Source organism: Ovis canadensis, chromosome 1, assembly GCF_042477335.2.
Source record: "Ovis canadensis isolate MfBH-ARS-UI-01 breed Bighorn chromosome 1, ARS-UI_OviCan_v2, whole genome shotgun sequence".
Taxonomy (NCBI): domain Eukaryota; kingdom Metazoa; phylum Chordata; class Mammalia; order Artiodactyla; family Bovidae; genus Ovis; species Ovis canadensis.
In genome coordinates, this window is record NC_091245.1 from 277,758,729 (window position 1) to 277,780,283 (window position 21,555).

General features: G+C 47.6%; 1 protein-coding gene across 25 annotated transcripts in view; it reads right to left on the bottom strand.

Annotated features, from left to right (window-relative positions):
* The window catches only part of TBC1D5 (TBC1 domain family member 5), a 593,981-nt gene that overhangs the window by 38,161 nt on the left and 534,265 nt on the right, over window positions 1-21,555 (bottom strand). For all 25 annotated transcript variants that reach the window (XM_069568828.1, XM_069568958.1, XM_069568921.1 and 22 more), the window contains one exon: window positions 11,549-11,712. In XM_069568828.1, the coding sequence (XP_069424929.1) occupies window positions 11,549-11,712 (164 nt within the window). The remainder of the gene's footprint in view (window positions 1-11,548; window positions 11,713-21,555) is intronic.

Below are 21,555 nucleotides of genomic sequence, written 5' to 3' on the forward strand. Positions count from 1 at the left end.
ATGTTTCTTCATTCTTTTCTCTCCGTTTCCAACAGAGCCCATAAAGTTTTAGAATTTAATGGAAAGCTAGTTTGTTTATGGCTTATTTTCATCATGCTTTCAGAGACTGCTCTTCAAGTTTCTACCAACTGACCTAAGTAACTTTGGAAAATGCTATTTGACTAGAAATGATAAGGCTATAGACAGAACTGTATTAAGTTGGTGAAAATTCCCAGGGAAAAGAGGGCTGGGTTTGCCATCATCTTAAAAAACCAGGAAGTGTGGGAACTCAGTTATATTATCTTCTGGTGATCCATGTGGTCGAGGCTTTTTAAATCCTTCAGCCACACTGTAATGCCCTGACTGAGAATGGTCTTGGTGGTTGCTCTTTTCCACATATTTAAAGTTTGCTCATGACCAATTGTACTTCACAAGCAAACACCTCAGATGAAGGTCAAGCATATATGAGCAAATTTTATTAATCTAATCAAAGTTATGACAAAGTAATCAGATGCATTTGTAATGTCAGACATGCTTATGAAGAGGCTTCATAAAGCATGAACAGTGACCCCTCTGTGGAAGATGATGTTTATTATTATTTTTATGGTCAAATGAGTTTTGTTTTTCTTCCCTCACCTTATTAGTTACTGTGTCAATGCTAGCAAGTTTTCCCGACCCATCTGTATTTTTTATCATCAATGCCACAGAATGGAAAGATGCTGAGTTTTCCAACACTGATAACCTTCTCTTGAGGGCCTTTACTAACCCACACTGTGAGTGGTGCTGTGCTGAGCAGCTCAGTCGTGTCTGACTCTGTGCGACCCCGTGGACTACAGCCTCCAGGCTCCTCTGTCCATGGGAGGCTCCAGGCAATAATACTGGAGTATTACTCCAGTAATGACCCTTCCAGGGGATCTTCCCAACCCAGGGTTCGAACCCAGGTCTCCCACATTGCAGACAGGTTCTTTACCATCTGAGCCACCAGGAGAGCCCAAGAATACAGGAGTGGGTAATCTATCTCTCCTCCAAGGGATCTTCTTGACCCAGGAATTGAACCGGGGTCTCCTATACTTCAGGCAGACTCTTTACCAGCTGAGCTACCAGGGACACTGTTTCTAACCTAAAACATGCTTTAAACTTAACCAGGAAGAAAGTCGCCTCCTTTGGGTACAGGACTTGGGGAGTAGATACTCCCTCTGGGCTCAGGCTGCCACTGGGTGGGTGAGCCGCCCCCGCCCTCAGCAGGGCTCCGGAAGCGGCACCTGGGCTGCATGGGCGACACCGTCTCTGCTCCTCCCTCCCCTGTGAGAGGCACGGGCTCCCTGGTGCCCACCCCAGTCACGAATGCCTGACACGTGGGCACCTGGGAGCAGAAGACTCGGGGGGAGACAGCAGGGCTCAAGAAGAGGCGTCCAGCCTCTGACCGAGCCTCTGGGCACAGCAGCTCTGACGTGGTGGTGCTGCTCACGTGGCTCAGGCATGTCCGACGCTCTGCGACCCCATGGACTGCAGCACGCCAGGCCTCCCTGTCCATCGCCAACTCCCGGAGCTTACTCAAACTCATGTCCATCGAGTTGGTGATGCCATCCAACCATCTCATCCTCTGTCGTCCCCTTCTCCTCCTGCTGCCAATCTTTCCCAGCATCAGGGTCTTTTCCAATGAGTCAGCTCTTTGCTGACTCACGAGGAATAACCAAAAAGGTGTGCCTTGCCCTGAAGGTTTCACGGCAAGGGGAAGGCCGCCTGACAGCTCCCCGCTTTGCTCAGCAGGCCTAGAACCACTGCGACAGGAGCACAGCCATCCCTTCTGGAGGGAGAGCCCAGGGGATGACAAGTGCAGCTTCCTGGGAAAGGTAAACCGCGGTGTCTCCAGTGAAAGATGAGACGCTAGGGGCAGGAGACTCGGGCTGGTGGGTCAGGGTGGAGCGAGGGCCGCCCGGGAGCCCCTCAGTTCAGCTCTGGCCCAGGACCGCAAGAAGCCCTTACTTTCCTCCACGCCACACACAGGTGGACTGCAGGGCAGTTCCTGCTCCTCCTCCTGTTCCTGCACCCAAGGCAACGTGGCATTAAAAGATGAGATCAATGCCTCGTTTCAAGGAAGGTCATCACAAGGAAGCAAATGTTGTCAACGACACACTTAACAGGATAATTCAAACCCACAGGAATTTCTGGCCAGGGATTCTAAATATCTCTAACTGCTTCACTGGAGCTCTCCCCAAACCATCGTCTTCGCCTCCGGGGCAGTGATCAGCATCCTGGTCTTGATGGGGATTATGAGGCTGAAGACAAATGAAGGCGGAAGAAGGCCCAGCATGCGGGGATGAGTGTCTCATCTGTCCCCAGAGGGCGGCCTCTTTAAAGCCTTCAAAAGGGCATGAAGTCAAGGCTCAGCATTCTGCTCCCTGTGGTTCTGTTTTCAGAGGCTCCTCAGAGTTTTTGGTTAAAAATAAATTTATTGATGCACAAAGAAGTGAAAAGTTGGTTATAAAATCTGTTCAACAAAAGTAAAACTTACACTGCCAGCGTCTAGACTGTCGACAACAGAGGGCTCTTCAGGACGCTTCCTCCGAGGCCCACGCTTCTTTGCAGTGATCTTCTGTGGACTGGGTAAGGCAAAAAGATGGAAGACAGGGGAGGGGACACTCCTCCAAAGACGCATGATCCATTTTCCCCGACCCTGAGCTTGCAACATGAACACGCTTTATATAGCACCAAGTGACAAGCGAAAGACGGGTCCAATACATGAGCTCGTTTTGGCTTTAAATTAAGATTCTATTCTGAGACTTAAAAGAAGCTAGAAAAACTGATGTTTAAGTTCATTTCAATAAACTACCTTAAATGGGAATGTATTTTAAATAGGATTGTACTTTAATCCATTTATCATTGGTATTACTGATTAAATAATGAGAGATTACAATGACATATTAATTGAAAAAAACCCGATAATTAAATACACTCTAGATGCCAGTTTTCAATTCCATCCAGAAAACCATAAAAAAATCCATGATGATCAGTACTGTCCACATAATGCACCTTCTTGGGAAGATAGATATATTATACTCACTGACTGAAGAGCAAATCAGGTAACTAGGAAAATTCTGACTACTGGGAGGGCCACTGCTCAATCTGTCTTCCAATTACCAGTCCAACTCAGGCTGCCTAAAATCCCACAATTAAAACACCATGAGAAACGCTGGACTGGAAGAAACACAAGCTGGAATCAAGATTGCCGGGAGAAATATCAATGACCTCAGATATGCAGATGATACCACCCTTATGGCAGAAAGTGAAGAGGAACTAAAAAGCCTCTTGAAGAAAGTGAAAGAGGAGAGTGAAAAAGTTGGTTTAAGCTCAACATTCAGAAAACGAAGATCATGGCATCCAGTCCCATCACTTCATGGGAAATAGATGGGCAAACAGCAGAAACAGTGTCAGGCTTTATTTTGGGGGTCAAAAATCACTGCAGATGGTGACTGCAGCCATGAAATTAAAAGACGGTTACTCCTTGGAAGGAAAGTTATGACTAACCTAGATAGCATATTGAAAAGCAGAGATATTACTTTGCCGACTAAGGTCCGTTTAGTCAAGCCTATGGTTTTTCCTATGGTCATGTATGGATGTGAGAGTTGGACTGTGAAGAAGGCTGAGCGCTGAAGAATTGATGCTTTTGAAGTGTGGTGTTGGAGAAGACTCTTGAGAGTCCCTTGGAGTCCAAGGAGATCCAACCAGTCCATTCTGAAGGAGATCAGCCCTGGGATTTCTTTGGAAGGAATGATGCTAAAGCTGAAACTCCAGTATGCTGGCCACCTCATGAGAAGAGTTGACTCATTGGAAAAGCCTCTGATGCTGGGAGGGATTAGGGGCAGGAGGAGAAGGGGATGACAGAGGATGAGATGGCTGGATGGCATCACTGACTCGATGGACGTGAGTCTGAGTGAACTCTGGGAGTTGGTGATGGACAGGGAGGCCTGGCGTACTACGATTCATGGGGTCGCAAAGAGTTGGATACGACTGAGTGACTGAATTGAACTGAACTGAACAGACCACTGAGACGAGAGCTGGCAGTGCTTTAGGGAAGGAGTTGATAAACCATTTTGGCAATTAATACTTCAGGGATAATGGATTCATCAAAAGTGTCTGGACACCTTTCTCCACCGCCTCTCCACACTGTCCGGGACTCCTCTAACCCTTTCCCCGTTGCTGGGTCAGGAGTGGGTTAGGGAGCGGCAGCACATATACACAATGGAGTATGACTGAGCCGTTGAAAAGGATGAAATAGTGCCATTTGCAGCAACATGGGTGGGCCTGGAGTGGGTCAGCCAGACAGAGAAGGAGTGTCATATGACATCCCTCATACGTGGAATCTAAAAGGAAATGATACAAACGAACTTACTCAGAAAACAGATTCGGACTCACAGGGAGCGAACTTACGGCTGGGGGGACGGGATAGTTAGGGGTGCAGGAAGGGCACGTGCACATGCCTACGTCCCTGCTGGATAGCCACAGGTCCTCCTGCACAGCACATGGGACCCTGCTCAGGGCAGCCTGGGAAGAGGGGGCATGCATACGTAAGGCTGAACCCCTTCCCTGGTCATCTGAAATTATCACAAAACTGCTAATCAGCTATACCCCAATACAAAACAAAGGTTTAAAAAGACCAAAACCAGAGTGGGCCCAGGGTTGACTTCTGGCCAGCCACTGAGGCGGGAGGGAGAGCCCGCTGGGGAGCTTGCAAGCAGACTTCTCCGGAGACGATGCGTGAGTGAGGCTTAGGGATGCCAGGGTAGCTGGCAGGTTCGGCGGCAGTGACGGGGGCAGACGGGGGACCAGCCGATCCACCGAGGGGGCAGCGCGAGGAGCTGCAGACCCCAGGACCGTGCCCTCCAACACCAGACCTGCCTCTCTGGAGACTCTTGCTATCTGAGACTACGACAACAGATTTCTGCATCTGAGACAGCACTTCCTCTCCTGTTTACCAAAAGCCACTTGGCACAGTCCCAACCACCTTACACTGTCAGAGGAGGTGAGGAGGAGAAAGCAGCTCTGCACACACCGCCGCCTGCCTGTCCATCGCACCCCCAGCCCCTTCTCTCCCCAGAAGTCACGGGGTCTGCACGCAGGGGAAGAAGAAATGGGCGGCTGCGGTTCAAGTCTAATCTCTCACGTGAAGCTGGTCTAGACCAACAAAGCCCGTGGTGGTCTGTCTTCTGAGCCCGTCTTCCATGCTGTCTTCACTGTTCCACGGTACTGATGCACCTAAGGCCTCTCTCACTGATGAGTCTCTTTTTTATTTACTTTAATTATGGTCTCTAGCGTGTTCTCCCCTCTCCAGCTTCTCTGTAAGCACCTTCAGTGAGACTGCTCTCTTATATCTGTCATACGGGTATACCTTAAATTTCAACTTCTAGAACACGACCGGGATAGATCAGTGATACTCAGGGTACCTGCACTTCCGGAAGTATGAGCCTGCTTTCAAATCTGTTTTCACTCATTTGACACTTTTTGTTATTTTGCTGTGATAAAGATGAGATCAATGAAAATCATCAAAATAAACTCTATTAGGATGACAGAAGTATATGTTCGAACTGCTGCAGGGTGATGGTGGGTGCGCGTGGGGCTCACAAAGACACAGGGTGGTGTCCCCAGGGGTGCGGTTAGCCTGCAGGCAGTGGATAGCTCATTACATACCCTGTTTTTATGCAGGACCTTTCAGCTCAGATAATTTTGATTTCCTGTGGTTTAGAGAGGACTCTGAACCATTTATCAGTTTAGATCTTTGGAGACTGGTGTGCAATTATTACAAACCACAGCAAAATGTCCTGCAGTTCATCTGGAATTTAGAAAAGATCATTTAATTGGCTAATGTGCTTAAATATTAGAACTTATTCACCCACACAAACCCATTTTAGAGTCTTTCTTATATTCTCTATTCTTTAACCTCAGCCAAGATATTCTTGGAAAACGACTTGGCAACAATCATAGAACATGACTAATGGTGCAAAGACAAGTAAAAATTTATTTAGCAGTCGGATGAATGACCAACTAAAATAGATTTCTAGAAAACTGAGTACTGGATGTCATTTATATTACCGCACAAAATAAAGCATGAAAACTTTAGCATCAAAACTGCCAACTTCCTCAAGACTAAAAAATCAGAGCTTTTTTAGTCTTGAGGAAAAATTATATCACTTGGATAGAATTGTGACCTACAGACTTCCAGGAAGCAAAGCAGAGGGAAAATCATTTCCATGAATAAACACCAACCTTCAGAATATACTACTACTGATAAAGAAGTAAGGTCAATTCTTAAACTTCTTACTGGTTGGTGCACAGTTCAGAAAAGTACTATAATAATGTCTTTTATAAATAAATGGCAAAAAGCTTAACTTGTTACCTCTCTATAGACTTGGCTGAGTTCTGTGTTCTTTCATTATGCAACCAGATCAGAGGCATTAACAGGAGTGCACTTACAGAAGGCAGCCTATGGACTACGAAACGTCTATAAGACATAAAAAGGCAGTAATGAGAGGAAATAAGTTCTATGACCTAATACATGATTCTTGTTGAAAATACATCACACTTATGTTGATGATGAAGAAAAACCGATTCTCGATGATTAGACCACAAACATTATAAGCAGATTTCACCACCCTAGGCTGACAGCTACCACTAGATCATCTTTGTTTTAATGCCTGTTTTCAACTGCTATTTCAGCCTTTTGTTAGCTGACAGTAATTTATCAACCCTGGGACGCTTTAAGAGATCAACTGAGTCTTGAAATCTGAAAGGCATCATACAGTTTATGGCACCAGGGACCCAAAGCAACAGATGTCTTTGCTTCAATTTCTGGCCACTTGCTGTGAGAGAAACTGGTGGTGATGATGATGTTACTGAAAAATTATTCTGAACTTTTCTAAGGACATGGAATATCCCTGCATCACACCAAACGGGGCTGGAAATGAAAGCAATGGATGGGAGGCGTCTCATCACAGCTCCAGTGTCCCTGGGACCACTCTGGTGGCAGCACTTGGCCCCCCCGGGAGATCGAGTCTCAGCTCTGGACCTGAACGTGTCCAGCCGTGCTCGGGCCAGGAGAAGCGACAGTCTTGGCTCACTGTGCCAGGAGGCAAGATGAGGAAGGGCTCGCAACCACAGGCCTGCCGCTGCCGTCCCCAGCTCCCAGGACAGAGTGGGCCGTGGGGCGGACGGACCACACCGGGCAGGCCTAGCTGGTGCCTACGGTGGGCACACCTGGACCAGAGAGCTCGGATCACAGCTATTATTCCCTAAAACTGTAGTCTTTTACTTGGAAAACGATCGGCTTTCTCTTGAAAATGTGTCCACCCCACACAAGTTAAGAAAGACATTAAATTCTGAATAATAAAGGGGGCACTCTGTTTCTGGGTTCACAGCAGATCTCTGCAGAGCCAGACGTACTCCGTCTCTATTTTTGTCAACTTCTCAGTTTTAAGTTACAGCCGCACCATAAAGGAAACGTCATTAATTGGTGTTGCAGCCTAACCCATATGCCACCAGAAGAGGACGGAACGCAGAGCCAACATGTCTCCATATGCCTCCTCACTTCTGAGTCCTCACCCCCGCTCTTCAGAGACATGCTCTTTGTGCAGGCAGACAGCTCCTCTTCTAATCTATTATGCCAAAATATTCTATTTTTGTTGTAATTTTTAGTTATCATTTTTAATCTAAGCTACATATGTAACACTTTGAAGACTCAAATGGCTCTACAAGGCTTGTTATGAAAAATAGTTCACACAGCCCCACCCTCCACTTCCTGCTCTCCACGAGCAGCCACTTTCAATTCTTTTCACTGTTTTTTTTTTCCCCTCACTTTTATAGCTCTAGCTTATGTTGCCACATCCTGATTTTTCTAGAGAGGACTACTCACTGATTTCCAAGATGGAAGATGAAGACGCAGCTCTGACCACCACTGCCCCCTCCTCCCCAGGCAAAGGCTCCCACCCACCTTCTCATGGGACGTGACCGTGATGAACCGTCAACACCTACATGACAGGGTGCATATAAGCTCCTGGCCTGGCTGAGTGACAGGATTCATCAATACCGTTCGTCTTTCCTGTACCCTCTTGGTTTTCCTTTGGAGTTACCATTGTCCTGGATTTCAATGGTTTCATTTTTATAAAGTGGCCACTAATTCAAACTTAAAACCCACCTTTAGCTGCGCAAATCTCTAAACTTGTTCAAGCGTACTAGTCATTCCTCCAACTCCATCTTTTTAGGGAAAACTTTCCGGAACTTTGTGACTTGCTCCAATCCAGGCTGGCGGCTGCTCTTTGGATCGGCTGCCCAGTGTGCTCCATGAGCTCCAAGGATTTCCTACATTGCCCTTCTGAAGAGTCCTGTCAGACCCTCTGCCCCTGGCTCCCGAGTGTCTCTGTCCCTGGTGCCTGTCAGACACGCTACCCCTGGTTCTCGAGTTTCTCTGTCCTTGGTGCCTGTCAGACATGCTACCCCTGGTTCTCGAGTGTTCTCAGTCCCTGGTGCCTGTCAGACGCTCTGTCCCTGGCTCTCGACTGTGCTCTGTCCTTGGTGCCTGTCAGACCCTCTGCCCTGGTTCTCAAGTGCTCTCTGTCCTTGGCATCTGTCCTCCTTTTCGTGGGGCATGTCCTCCAGGGGATTCTGAGAATGGGTGCACAGGAATACATGTGTTTGAACCTCTTGTCTGAAAGTCGCTGCATTTTACCCTCACAGTTAATTAGCTTGGTGGGGGACTGATTCTAGGTTGGAAGTAACTTCCTCTCAGAACTTTGATGGAATTCCTCCACTGCCTTACTTCTGGTGTTGCCATGCAAAATCTGTAGCTATTTTAACTCCCGATCCGTTGTTGGAAATCTTTTTTTCCCCCGATTCTGTGTGTCTGTGGGATATCTCTTTGTCCCCAGAGTTCCGGTTGCTCTATAGTGGGACTAATGGTGACCTCCTCCAGGATGACTCAGGCCGCGCGCCGTGCCTCCCAGGACGGCGGCTGCGGAGCCCCTGTGCCTGCGGCAGGGCCGCCGCTGGCCACGCCTCCGCTGGGGACCCCTCTCACTCGAAGGCGGGCCTGCCTCAGGCTCCTGAGGCTCCCACGGCTCCTCTCCTGGGTCCGGGCCCAAGGTTCTGTTTGTGCCCTCTGGCAGGTATGGGGTTTTCTTTCATTTATAAGGTAATGCTCAAAATTCTTTAAACTAGGCTTCATAGTACATGAACCAAGAATTTTCTGATGTACAAGCTAGATTTAGAAAAGCAGAGGAACGAGAGATCAAATTGCTAACATCTGCTGGAACACAGAAAAAGTAAGGGAATTCCAGAAAAACATCTACTTCTGCCTTCACTGACTATGCTAATTAAACCCTTTGACTGTGTGGATCAAAACAAACTGTGGGAAATTTTTAAAGAGATGGGAATACCAGACCACCTTACCTGTCTCCTGAGAAACCTGTATGCCGGGCAAAAAGCAAGAGTTAGAACCAGACATGGAAAAACAGACTGGTTCAGAATCAGGAAAGGAGTATGTCAAGGCTGATATTGTCACCCTGCTCATTTAACTTATATGCAGAGCACATCATGACAAATACCAGGCTGGATGAAGCACAAGCTGGAATCGAGATTGCCAGGAGAAATATCAATAACCTCAGATATGCAGATGACACCACCCTTATGGCAGAAAGCAAAGAGGAACTAAAGAGCTTCTTGATGAAGGTGAATCAGAAGAGTGAAAAAGCTGGCTTAAAACTCAACATTCTAAAAATGAAGATCATGGCATCTGGTCCCATCACTTCATGGAAAATAGATGGTGAAACAGTGATAGACTTTACTTTTTGGGCTCCAAAATCACTGCAGATGGGGACTGCAGCCATGAAATTAAAAGACACTTGCTCCTTGGAAGAAAAGTTATGATCAACCTAGACAGCATATTAAAAACCAGAGACATTACTTTGCTGACAAAGGTCTGCATAGTCAAAGCTATGGTTTTCCAGTGTTCGTGTATGGGTATGAGAGCAGGACCATCAAGGCAGCTGAATGCAGAAGAATTGATTCTTTTCAACTGTGGTATTGTAGAAAACTCTTGAGAGTCCCTTGGAGAGTAAGGAGAACCAAGCAGTCAATCCTAAAGGAGATCAACCCTGAATATTCACTGGAAAGGCTGATGCTAAAGTTGAAGCTTCAATACTCTGGCCATCTGATGAGAAGAGCCAACTCAGCAGAAAAGACCCTGATGCTGGGCAAGATTGAAGACAGGAGAATAAGGGGATGACAGAGGATGAGATGGCTGGGTGGCATCACTGACTCGATGGACATGAGTTTGAGTAAACTCCGGGAGTTGGTGATGGACAGGGAAGCCTGGAATGCTGTGGTTCATGGGGTCAGACACAACTGAGTGACTGAACCATAGCATGTCTTCAGCTCCACGTCCACCCTGCTCCTAAGTTCCCACTGCTCCTGAGCTTCTAGAGGGTTTGCCATCTCACTCAAGTTGCTTCTTGGTTTTTCCCTACTGCTGCCTTAGCGTTCAGCTTTCTCAGGCTGCTGCACTGGCTTCCACTTAACATCTGCTTTCCAAGTAACAAAATCTTGCTGCTGTTGCTTTCTCTCCTGTTTCTTATTTCTGGAGGGCTTATCTCTAATGACTTTAACGGTCTTGGAGTGGAGTTTAGGAGGGAGCAGAGCTAACTGCTTGCTTTAAAGCTGCCACCGTCAAATGAAAGCTCCACGCTGCTCCTGCGCATATGAGAGAAGCACCCCAAGTGAGTGTGCGGTGACGTCGCCCCTTCAGAGCACAAAGGATGCTGTTCAAACTGCAGATGAGGCGGCCGAGGCCCCAGGACGCTGCATGTCCTGCAGTCACACAGAGAGACACCACGCTGTTACCGTGTCTATGAGCCATGAATAATTATCCCTCAGACGTTTTACAGCCCCCCATCTCAGCAGCCTTACTCTGCCGTCTCAGCACCCTTTCAGCCACATCCAGACCCCTTTCTGTAAGGCCTCACATTTACATCCTCTTCCAGTGGGCAGTGGAATTCTTCATATTAGGATACCATGTTGAATTAGCTATAAAATGTGATAAATATTTTAGTTCTTGTGAAAGTGACTTAAAATTTTTTAGAAACCAGATTTTTTTTTTAGGTAGTTAATAGGTACTAGCTATATGCTTTTGAGTAATGTATACAAATGGCATTGGTGGCTATCAATGCAACATAAACAGCTTGGTCTGTTTAAAGTATCTTATTCTATGGTTTGTTACAGTGATAATCGTTACATTTTAGAAGACAACACAGGCTTTGGCAAAAAAGAACAGAATGAAAATTTAGGATTCATCTTAGTTTAAATTGATACTACGTCACCTTGTCCCCAACCCAGTATAATACAGACGACAACCTTAAAATATTACTAAATTATAATAATCAAAATATTTTTGATGAAATATTTCATTTTAGTCCATAATGATTTTAAGAACTTTATAAAACTAGGCATTAAAAGAGGCTTTCACAAATGAGGCATTTTAGAGGAAAATGAAGAATAAAAAGAAAACTGTCCTTAAAATACTTACAGATTCTTTCCGGCCCATAGTTTTGCTGTGTGAGCGCGATCGGGAGATGTTGCTGAAAAAGGAATCCTTCTTAGCAGCAGATGAAGGTGGGGAGCCAGTGAACTCTCTCCCTCCAGGCAAACTCTCAATGCTCGGGGAGGAACTGATGTTTTTAGAACTTTGTCCTAGAAGAAAAATTCAGTAGCAATAATGAAACACCAGACACTTTCACTGCTACTGAGTTTACTGCTTTTAATAAATGATCAATAATATGATACTTCTTTATGTACACCATCAACATAATGACTCCATGGAGTATTAAGATGCATGCTTTTTTATGTATCAGAATAGCTGTCCATTTTTTAAAACAATGAAGAAGTGCTAGAGTTTTCTATAAATTATTTATACTACAATGGTCTAAGTGTGTACATGTATTAAAAAAATGAAAAAAAAAATCCAATTTCAGAAATCATGGATTAAATGACTGGACTCTCCCTTACTAATGTTATCACCCTTAATAATAGAAAGTGAAAGTGAAAGTCACTCAGTTGTGTCTGACTCTTTTCGACCCCATGGACTATACAGTCCATGGAATTCTCCAGGTCAGAACACTGGAGTGGATAGCCTTTCCCTTCTCCAGGGCATCTTCCCAACCCAGGGACTGAACCCAGGTCTCCCGCATTGCAGGCGGACTCTTTACCAGCTGAGCCACCAGGGAAGTCCAAGAATACTGGAGTGGGTAGCCTAGCCTTTCTCCAGCGGATCGTGGGTCTCCTGCTTTGCAGAGGGATTCTTTACCAACTGAGTTATCAGGGAAGCCCTTCTATTATTAAGCCCTTCTTAATAATAAGAAGCCAGAAACAATTATGTGGTGATTATATTATTAATAAATTGAAAAAATAAATCCTCCACTGGTTTTTCTAAAAAGCCTCTTTCATTTTCATTGATTGCAAAACAGGGACACTGCTACCCCCAGCCCCAGGGAGAAGCATCTGGAGAGGGGCAGAGTGTGGGCTCACATGGCCGTCCACGTCCAGACTGGTCCCTGCGTCGCAGCGCAGCATCGGTGACTCCTGCAGGGCCTTCCCCACAGGCTCTGGGGCAGTGAGGCTCCCAGACAGGAGCACGGGCCCAGGAAGTCCTGCTGGGTGCGGAGGACAGGTGCAGCCAGAGCCACGCCGGGCTCGCGGACCCCACGGGGACGCCTCCGGAAGGCTGTGATGGGGACGGAGGGCCTGGCACGGTGCCCGGCGAGCACGCCCTCCTTCATTCGTTCACTCACCCACAGCAACCGAGGGCCTAATAGGAAGCACCAGGCACTCAGGGGCACAGAGACACAGCAGGAACTGACCGTCAGAAATCCCACTCCCCACGGTGCCCAGTTTCTAGTGAGGGGAGACAGGCGTGTACGTTCAAAACATACGTACGATTTTACATGGCATCACATGGCAGAAAACATGGTGGGCACAAATAAAGCAGACAAGGGGACTGAGAGTGTCTGACAAAGGCGCGGAGTTTGAAGCAGGATGGTCAGGAAAGGTGTCACCGAGATCTGAGGTGCAGGACATTTGGGCAAAAACTCAGAGAAGGGAAAATACCAGCTTTGCAGATAACACGAGGGCCAGCAGGTGCCAAGGCCCCAAGTAGGCCCCAGTGGTTTGGAGGATCAGCAGAGCAGCCAGTGCGGCTAAAGCTCAGCCTGGGGGAGCGGGCTGAGGTCTGGGAGCCAGCAGGGCATCCGGCAGGGGGGATCTGTGGAGTTTTGATGACTTTTACTCTGAGAAGGGAAGCCAGTGGAAGCAGCTAGAGGATTTGGGCAGGGGCATGACGTGACTTGACTTAATTTTCAAAGGATCCCTCTGGGTGCTTTGCGAACAGTTTGAGGGTGGGAAAGGGGAAAAAAAAAAAAAAAAAAGGGAGGCGGGGAACAATTTTGCCACTGCAAAAATCCAAGTCAGCCAACTGATCACAGCTTGGTGGTGAGAAGTGGTCAGATTCCACCCAAAGCTGACTAGATTTACTGACAGATCCATCAAGGGTACGAGAGGGAGGGAGGGATCAGGTGTGACTGCAAGTGCTCTGAAGTAAGACGGTGATGAGAGCTGAGTGCCTCCCGTCCCAATGTCCAGTTTTGTTTTCTTGTCAGTTTTTCTTAGTGACTTCCCTAAACTAATTCTGTAAGGGCTATACTCCTCGCTTTGTGTGCCCCTGAAGTCTCTGCTCGGTTAGCCAAGTGGTCAGGTAAGGGGCAGGACTCCCCTTCCTTAAACTCCTTGAACCGGTATCTGAGCCCCTGCTGGGAGCTCTGTGCCCACATTCAGGCAGTTCACAACTCGCATCCGTCTTCTTTCTTGTCTGTGCAGAGACTCAGGTTCACCTGGCAGACTGAGCTTCTTAGGCCATCCCTGGGCTTGTGCACGTCCTGCATGTGTGGCCTTCTGGGTTCCGAGGAACATCCTGGCACCTTCCAAACCCTCCGGGGGACACCCCGCTCCTCAGATCTCCCTTCCGGGTCTCTTGCTGGCCTCTGGCTTGCCTGCTGAGCTTCTGGTCAGTCTCTGGCTTGCACCGTTTCTGCCCTGGGCAGCTGTGATGTTCAGTAAGGGCCCCTGACCATTTCTGATGGATGTCCGGTGGATAGGGTTTCTCTCTAAGTGAGTTCTGATTAAAGTCAAATAAAGACAAGCCCTAAGAACAAGATTTGTTTTGCGGGAGCTGCTGGAACTAGTGACCATTTACTGGGGACGGGACTTTCAGGGTGTTCCAGATTCATTCTTTCTCCCCAGTGGTTGCAAGGCTGCTGGTCAACCACGGCTATGGCAGATCTGGGTGGAAAGAGGGGAAGTTAAAATGGCAGAAAGCGTGCTCTTCTTACTGAGGCTGAGCCATTTTTTCCTTGAGTAGATGCTCCTCACATTGATTGAGTCCTTTAACTGTTACTTCTGAACAAGCTGACTTTGGCGTTTCTGCCGTTACTATTTTATTTGTGGAGAAACAGATTTTTCAGAGGTTCTTCTTCCGTTATTCCAAAAGTCCACTCCTCTGGAACTCACTTTTTGGACTTAGTTGGTCATAAAAACTTACCTTTGATTTGTATAAAAATCAGACTTACCTTTTTTAAGGAATGTGAAGAGAAAAAGTTTGTAGTGTTCCCAAATACTTAGCGTTTTTCTAATTTTCCACCTTTGCAAACAAAATGACAACACTCTAGAGAGGTGTACCTTTAGGTAGAGATAATTATTTCTATAAGACAAATTTATATACGTACAACTGCTATGTCTAATGGCATGTACAGTCTAATTTAGATAAACGGTTCCAAATTGCTTTCTCCTAGGGTTTTAACATGGGCTTCCCGGAGAGCTCAAATGATAAAGAACCTGCCCACAATGCAGGAGACCTGTGTTCATTCCCTGGGTCCTGAAGATCCCCTGGAGAAGGGCATGGCAACCCACTCCAGAGGAGCCTGGTGGGCTACAGTCCATGGGCTCACAAAGAGTCCACAACCGAGCCATCAATACACACATACACACACAGGATTTTAACGTAAACATATGTGTTTAATGTATGTTTATACCTAAGCTAGGTAAAACTAGGAGAAGGCGATGGCAACCCACTCCAGTGTTCTTGCCTGGAGAATCCCAGGGATGGGGGAGCCTGGTGGGCTGCTGTCTATGGGGTCGCAGAGAGTCGGACAGGACTGAAGCGACTTAGCAGCAGTAGCAGCAGCAAGCGTAAAAGTAATGTGATGCATTAAATTTTTATTTATTTGGTTAATCTGATGGAAGGAGGGCTTCATTATGTTAGTTAAGGTTTCTTAATAACTAGTGAGGGTGAATGTCTTAAAAAAAAACTCTGTCCTATGTGAGCAAATTCTGGAACACAGCCCGCGCGTGCGCGTGTGTGTATGTGTGTGTGTCTCTTTTTGGCTTCTGTTTTCAGGGTCCCGCAAGGAAGGCATTTCTTATCCAAGATGATAAAGCGGGAAACAATTTAAGCCTATGCTATAAACCTAGGCTTTTCTTCTTCCTTTTATGATTATTTTCTCTTTGTTCCTTGGAACTGCACTCCTTGAGAAGCTTTTATTGCCTCGGGGTGCTGGAAGATAAAGCTAAAACAGAAGGAATGTTTGCTCAGCTTTGAGTTTCAAATTACTCCTAAAAGTCCACAGACAAAAAGGAATCTAAGAAACCAACCAAAGCATTTTGATTCACAAGATGTCTTTTTCACAAAATGAAATAAAAGACTTCCCATCTTTTCCTAAGATTATACAACCAAATTTATCCGTCCCTTCAAAATTTGGGTCATTCACCTATAACATTTGCTAGTGCTGGTGACTTTTTGAAGTTATTACTATAATGGCTCTTTTAGACGTTTTTCTACGTTAATTTCCTCCATTAAAAGTTTCCTGCTTCTTCCTGGGTCCAATTTGAGAATTCATATCTTAACCGCAAAGCCTTGGCAGGCGGAATAAAGCCTATGCCCTTAACGTCTAGGGTCTGTAAGTGTGCTGGTTTACAGGGCAGAAGCAACGCTGCAGGCGCGATTTAAGAACCTGAGCTGGGAAGAGTGTCCTGGGTGGCCATGGTGCGTCAGTGTGGACAGGGGCCCTTAAAGTGAGACAGGAGAGCAGAAGGAGGGTCGGAGATGTAACTGCAGAGAACGAGGCAGCTGAAGACAGAGAGAGCGCTGGCCTGCTGGTGCTGGCTGTGAGGATGGAGAAAGGGGAGCGAGGCAGTGAGGACCCTAGAGGCTGCGAGTGGCCCTCCGCCGACAGCCAGCGGAGGAACGGGGCCCCGGCGCTACAGTCACTAGGAACTGAACACTGCCGGCAGCACAAACGATTCTCCCCCAAGGGCCTCCCGATACCTCGGCTTTAGCTTGGCGAGACCTAAGTCAGACCTCTCGCCTCCAGAGCTGTTGAATAAGTGGGAAATTCTCATTATTACTCCTCCTTCTTTTTGTTTTTAAAATTATACTCTACTTATGATCTCTAGATGGCAGAGGAACCATCTTTAGATGGCGAGGAACCAGAGACCAAATTGCCAACATCCGCTGGCTCACAGAAAAAGCAGGAGAATTTCAGGAAAGCATCTGTTTCTGCTTCACTGACTAGGCTAAAGCTTTTGAGTGTGTGTATCACAACAAACCGGAAAATTCTGAAAGAGATGGGAATACCAGACCATCTTACCTGCCTCCTGTGAAACCTGTATGTAGGTCAAGAAACAACACTTAGAACTGGACATGGAACAATAAACTGGTTCCAAATTGGGAAAGGAGTATGTCAAGGCTGTATACTGTCACCCTGCTTATTTAACTTATATGCAGAGTACATCATGAGAAGTGCTGAGCTGGAGGAAGCACAAGCTGGAATCAAGATTGCAGGGAGAAATATCAATAACCTCAGATGTGTAGATGACACCACCCTTATGGCAGAAAGTGAAGAAGAACTAAAGAGCCTCTTGATGAAAGTAAAAGAGGGGAGTGAAAAAGCTTAAAGCTCAACATTCAGAAAATGAAGATCATGGCACCTAGTCCCATCACTTTATGGCAAATAGATGGGGAAATAATGGAAACAGTGGGTGACTTTATTTTCTTGGACTCCTAAATCACAGATGGTGACTACAGCCACAAAATTAAAAGACGCTTGCTCCTTGGAAGAAAAGTTATGATCCACCTAGACACCATGTTAAAAAGCAGAGACATTACTCTGCCAACAAAGATCCGTGTAGTCAAAGCTATGGCTTTCCCAATAGTCATGTATGGATGTGAGAGTTGGACCATAAAGAAGGCTGAACACCAAAGAACTGATGCTTTTGAACTGTGGTGTTGGAGAAGACTCTAAAAAGTCCCTTGGACTGCAAAGAGATCCAACCAGTCCATCCTAAAGGAGACCAGTCCTGAATAGTCACTGGAAGGACTGATGCTGAAGCTGAAGCTCCAATACTCTGGTCACCTGATGTGAAGAGCTGACTCATTGGAAATGACCCTGATGCTGGCAAAGATTGAAGGCTGGAGAAGAAGGGGACGACAGAGGATGACATGGTTGGATGGCATCACTGACTCAGTGGACATGAGTTTGAGCAAAGTCTGGGAGATGGTGAAGGACAGGGAAGCGTGGTGTGCTGCAGTCCATGGGGTCACAAAGAGTTGGACACGATTGCGTGACTGAACAGTAACGATGCTCTGCAGAATTTCATCGTTTGACCTGATAGCTCAGATTCTAAGATACTCTAAAACACCAGGTAGATTCATTTACATTTTATTATACTCCTGGAAAGACTTACAATTTTGTGGACTACAAGAACTCTCTCCTCCCAATTTATCTTCCAATATGAAAAAAAAATTGTTGTAACAAATTATATGTATCAAATCTTATAAAATTTTAGGTTTTTTGATTATTGTCTGAAAATAAGGTAGGGGTATCTCTGTCAGGCATTTATAATAAGCTGTTGGGAAATTTTTCCATTTAAAAGAAATTACAAACATTATTGGGCTTCCCAGGTGGCACAGTGTTAAAGAACCAGTCTGCCAATGCAGGATAGACGCTAGGGAAGCACGTTAAACCCTGGGTCGGGAAGACCCCCTGGAGAAGGAAATGGTAACCCACTACAGTATTCTTGCCTGGAAAACTCCATGGACAGAGAAGCTTGGCAGCTACAGTCCCCGGGGTTGCAGAAAGTCAGACGTGATGAGTGTGCACACGTGCACGCACACACACGCACACACAGACACACACACATCATCAAGGGGAAAATCTCAAGAAGTGATTCCTATCATAGAAATCAACTGTTTCCATGGTGAAATTATGATGACATCAAGAGAACTCAGGTTTTAGATTCTATCTGCCCTATAGCCATCTACCATTCCTGGACCTTTACTATACGCATACTTCCCTAGTCCGGTGACCCGAAGAAGAAATTAGAAAATTAAAATACCCTGATGTTTGCAAAAGGCTAGTCCATGCACATGTATGGACCTTTACACGCTGTATCATTTGATCCTAATGACATTATGAGAAAACTGAGGCTTACAGAGTTTAACCGACTCTATGCCCAGGAAATAGTGTTTATATATACAGCTAGCAGTATCATGCGGTTTGTCCAAACTTAAGGACTAAAGCAACACGTTACTGCACTTCTGCATCAGAGAGGGTGACGCTAAGGAGCGATTCGACCTGGGGAGCGGCTGAGGCCTCTCCTCGGTTCTTAGGATACACACGCACTTTGAAATGCTTTTTCCTGGAAACACAGATGGACGGTCAGGTCTCTTGTGTTCAGTTAGAGCGTTCCTGCTTATATTACAGACCAGATTTCAGGAAGGGCAGGGGCTGTGCCCGTCACAGCTTCTCCTGTTGGGTGATACATGGTGGGGTGACAGTCAACCTCTGCTGATGTTCTGCATGGAAGACCTGCAGGGGGCTGACTGCACTGCCGCTGCTCGACAGACAGCCCGCAGGCCACGTGTGCCGTTTTCTCGTATCCATAGTTAAACGCTAAAGACAAGTAAAATTAATTTAAATAAGTATTTTACCTCACCAAACATCCAAACTATGATCATTCCAACATGCCATCAAAATAGAACGAGATAGTTCACACTCATTTCTTCAAACGAAGTCTTGAAAACCCAGTGCATACTCGTTGCAGTGCTCCTAGGCCCAATGTAGCGAACAGATACCACCCTGGACAGCACAGGTATAATCCACTTAACAGTCTAAATTTCCAAACTTTTTCACAACATGTAGACTGTTACATAAAATAACCGCAAAATAAGATGATGACGTATCTAGGCGAAATCTTTTGAATACCTGCTTTAACAAATCAGCTTATCAGTCATTTACTGTGTGGGAATATGTATCCAGTTATCCAATCCAGAGAGGATCTGAAAGTTCCGTTCTCCATGAGTTTCTTTTGTAGCTTTTATTCTGCCTAGCTAACTGTCGTTTCAGAGATAACATTAAGTCAGCTCTTTTCAGAATTTATCTCAGAATGAACAAATTCCAAAATGGTGGTAGTATTAATAAAGTACCATGTGGAGTGTATCGCATATAAAGATTGTGTACTAAAATACATTTCTCCTCTGTTACAGAAACTGGCTAACATTTCTGTGCCCTGTGAGAACGAAAACACTTAGACCTCAAGAAGCTGGAGTCACCAGCATGTGAGGCAGAAGGAAGGGCCTTTAGCCTCTCTGCCCTTTCCATGCCTAGCACACAGGCTCAGGACAACATCGGGTGGATGGATGAGACGTTTCTCCAGCCAGGCCCCACCGGACAGATCCCGGCGGAGTCCGGGTCAAGAGGCCTGCAGCCCGTAAGCTGCACAGCGTCTTGACAGGACCGACACTCGTCCACGGGGGCGCCGGGGCCTGAGGCTCACTCCACGTCCGCGGGCGCCGGGGCCTGATGCTCACGCCTGGAGGCACACTGTTTACCACGCAGAGCTGGGCAGGACTCCAGCGGCACTGAGGCACGCTTTCTCTCAGGTGCCGACGGCCCCTGTGGCTTCCTCTCTGCAGACAGTCCCAGGTGAAAAGAACTGCGCTAGCAACAGCACTCCCCTTCCCTGGAACAGCTGCACCTGGGGCTGGTTTGGGCCAACAGAGGCCCGGGCCCCTCCCCTCTCACGACGGCCTCTGAGTGCTGTCCTGGCCTCAGGGGTCCCAGCAGCAACGGCACGGGGTTCACCCCCTCCTGCAGCTCAAGGCTGCTGCTTTGACTCCTCATGGATTCAGGGTGCTCCTGAAGGCACTCCCCCAGAAGCGTCCTACGAAGGTCTGAAGTCCTGACCCAGAACGGCTTTTCATAATTACACGGTAAGTCACTCTTAAATATACTAAATATCCTCAAGCCACAGCAGGCATGCACAGTCTTTCCTTCAAATGTCGGGGAACAAGCCCTATGCGGGCTGACGGTAGGAAATGTGTCTAGAAAGTCTGCCGGCCCCGAGGACGGCCCCACAGGAGCTCGTAAGGAGCTTCTGAAACACCAGCTCAGGAGAGACGAGGCCTCGCACACACTCCGACTAACCTCCGACCCCGGCCAACGAAAGCTCAGAGGAGGGACCACCCGATCTTGTCTCAGGCCGTCAGATGGGAGCTACATCTGAAGGGTGGGGGTGGTGGTTCAGGGAAGGTCAGTTTTCTGCAGGAAAGACAGTATTTCAGAGGCAGACTACTGGGCACACCTTGATGAGACAAAGCCTGATCGACCCCTTGGGGCTCCCTGCCATCCGCATGGCACTGAAAGGAGCACCGCCACCTGCGTGAGCAGCGCAGGGTGAGTCCAGCAGGGTGGTCTCTCCCCTGACAGCGATCTCACTGGCTGTGCTGGGGAGGAGGGCCGCAGGCCGGGGGGACGGGGGCACACACATTCCTTTCAGAAGCTGCTGGCACCCTCAGTGTGGGCTCTGTCCTCCCGGTCACCCGGCTCTGGGGCAGACAGGGGCCTGGCCGCTCCGGTCAGCAGCCCTGGGGGACTGCAGGCTGGAGGCAGGGACGTGGGCTCAGGATGACTGGAGCTGGGCTGGACGAGGCGCCTCCTGCGCTGGGCCCCCGAGAGATCTCAGGGCTTCAGCTAAAGCTGGGGCGGTCATGGGTGACACATGAGTGGCTTGCCAAGCAGAATCCCTCAGATCCACACCTGCTGAGCTGGACACAGCTGGGGTCCAGTCTGACTCAGCTGCTGTCTAGTCGCGGGACCCTCAAGTCCCTGACCCTCCATAGGCCACAGTCTCCTCCATGGGGAGGCGAGCCCTTCACATGTGCTGGGTGCCCATGGTGGACACATGGGAAGGGCTCAGCGTGGTCCGAACATCTGCGATGGACTTAGCACACGCAGACCATCCACAGCGCACTGGGCACCCCCGACCCAGCACAGGTGGGTGGGGGCCGCCCTCCAGCCGCAGACCTGGGTGCTCTCCTGGACGGGCCACGGCCACCCTCCAGCCTCAGACCTGGGCGCTCTCCTGGATAGGCCCACAGCCGCCCTGCTTGGGGTACCCACAGACCTGGGGCACTCTACTGGACGGGCC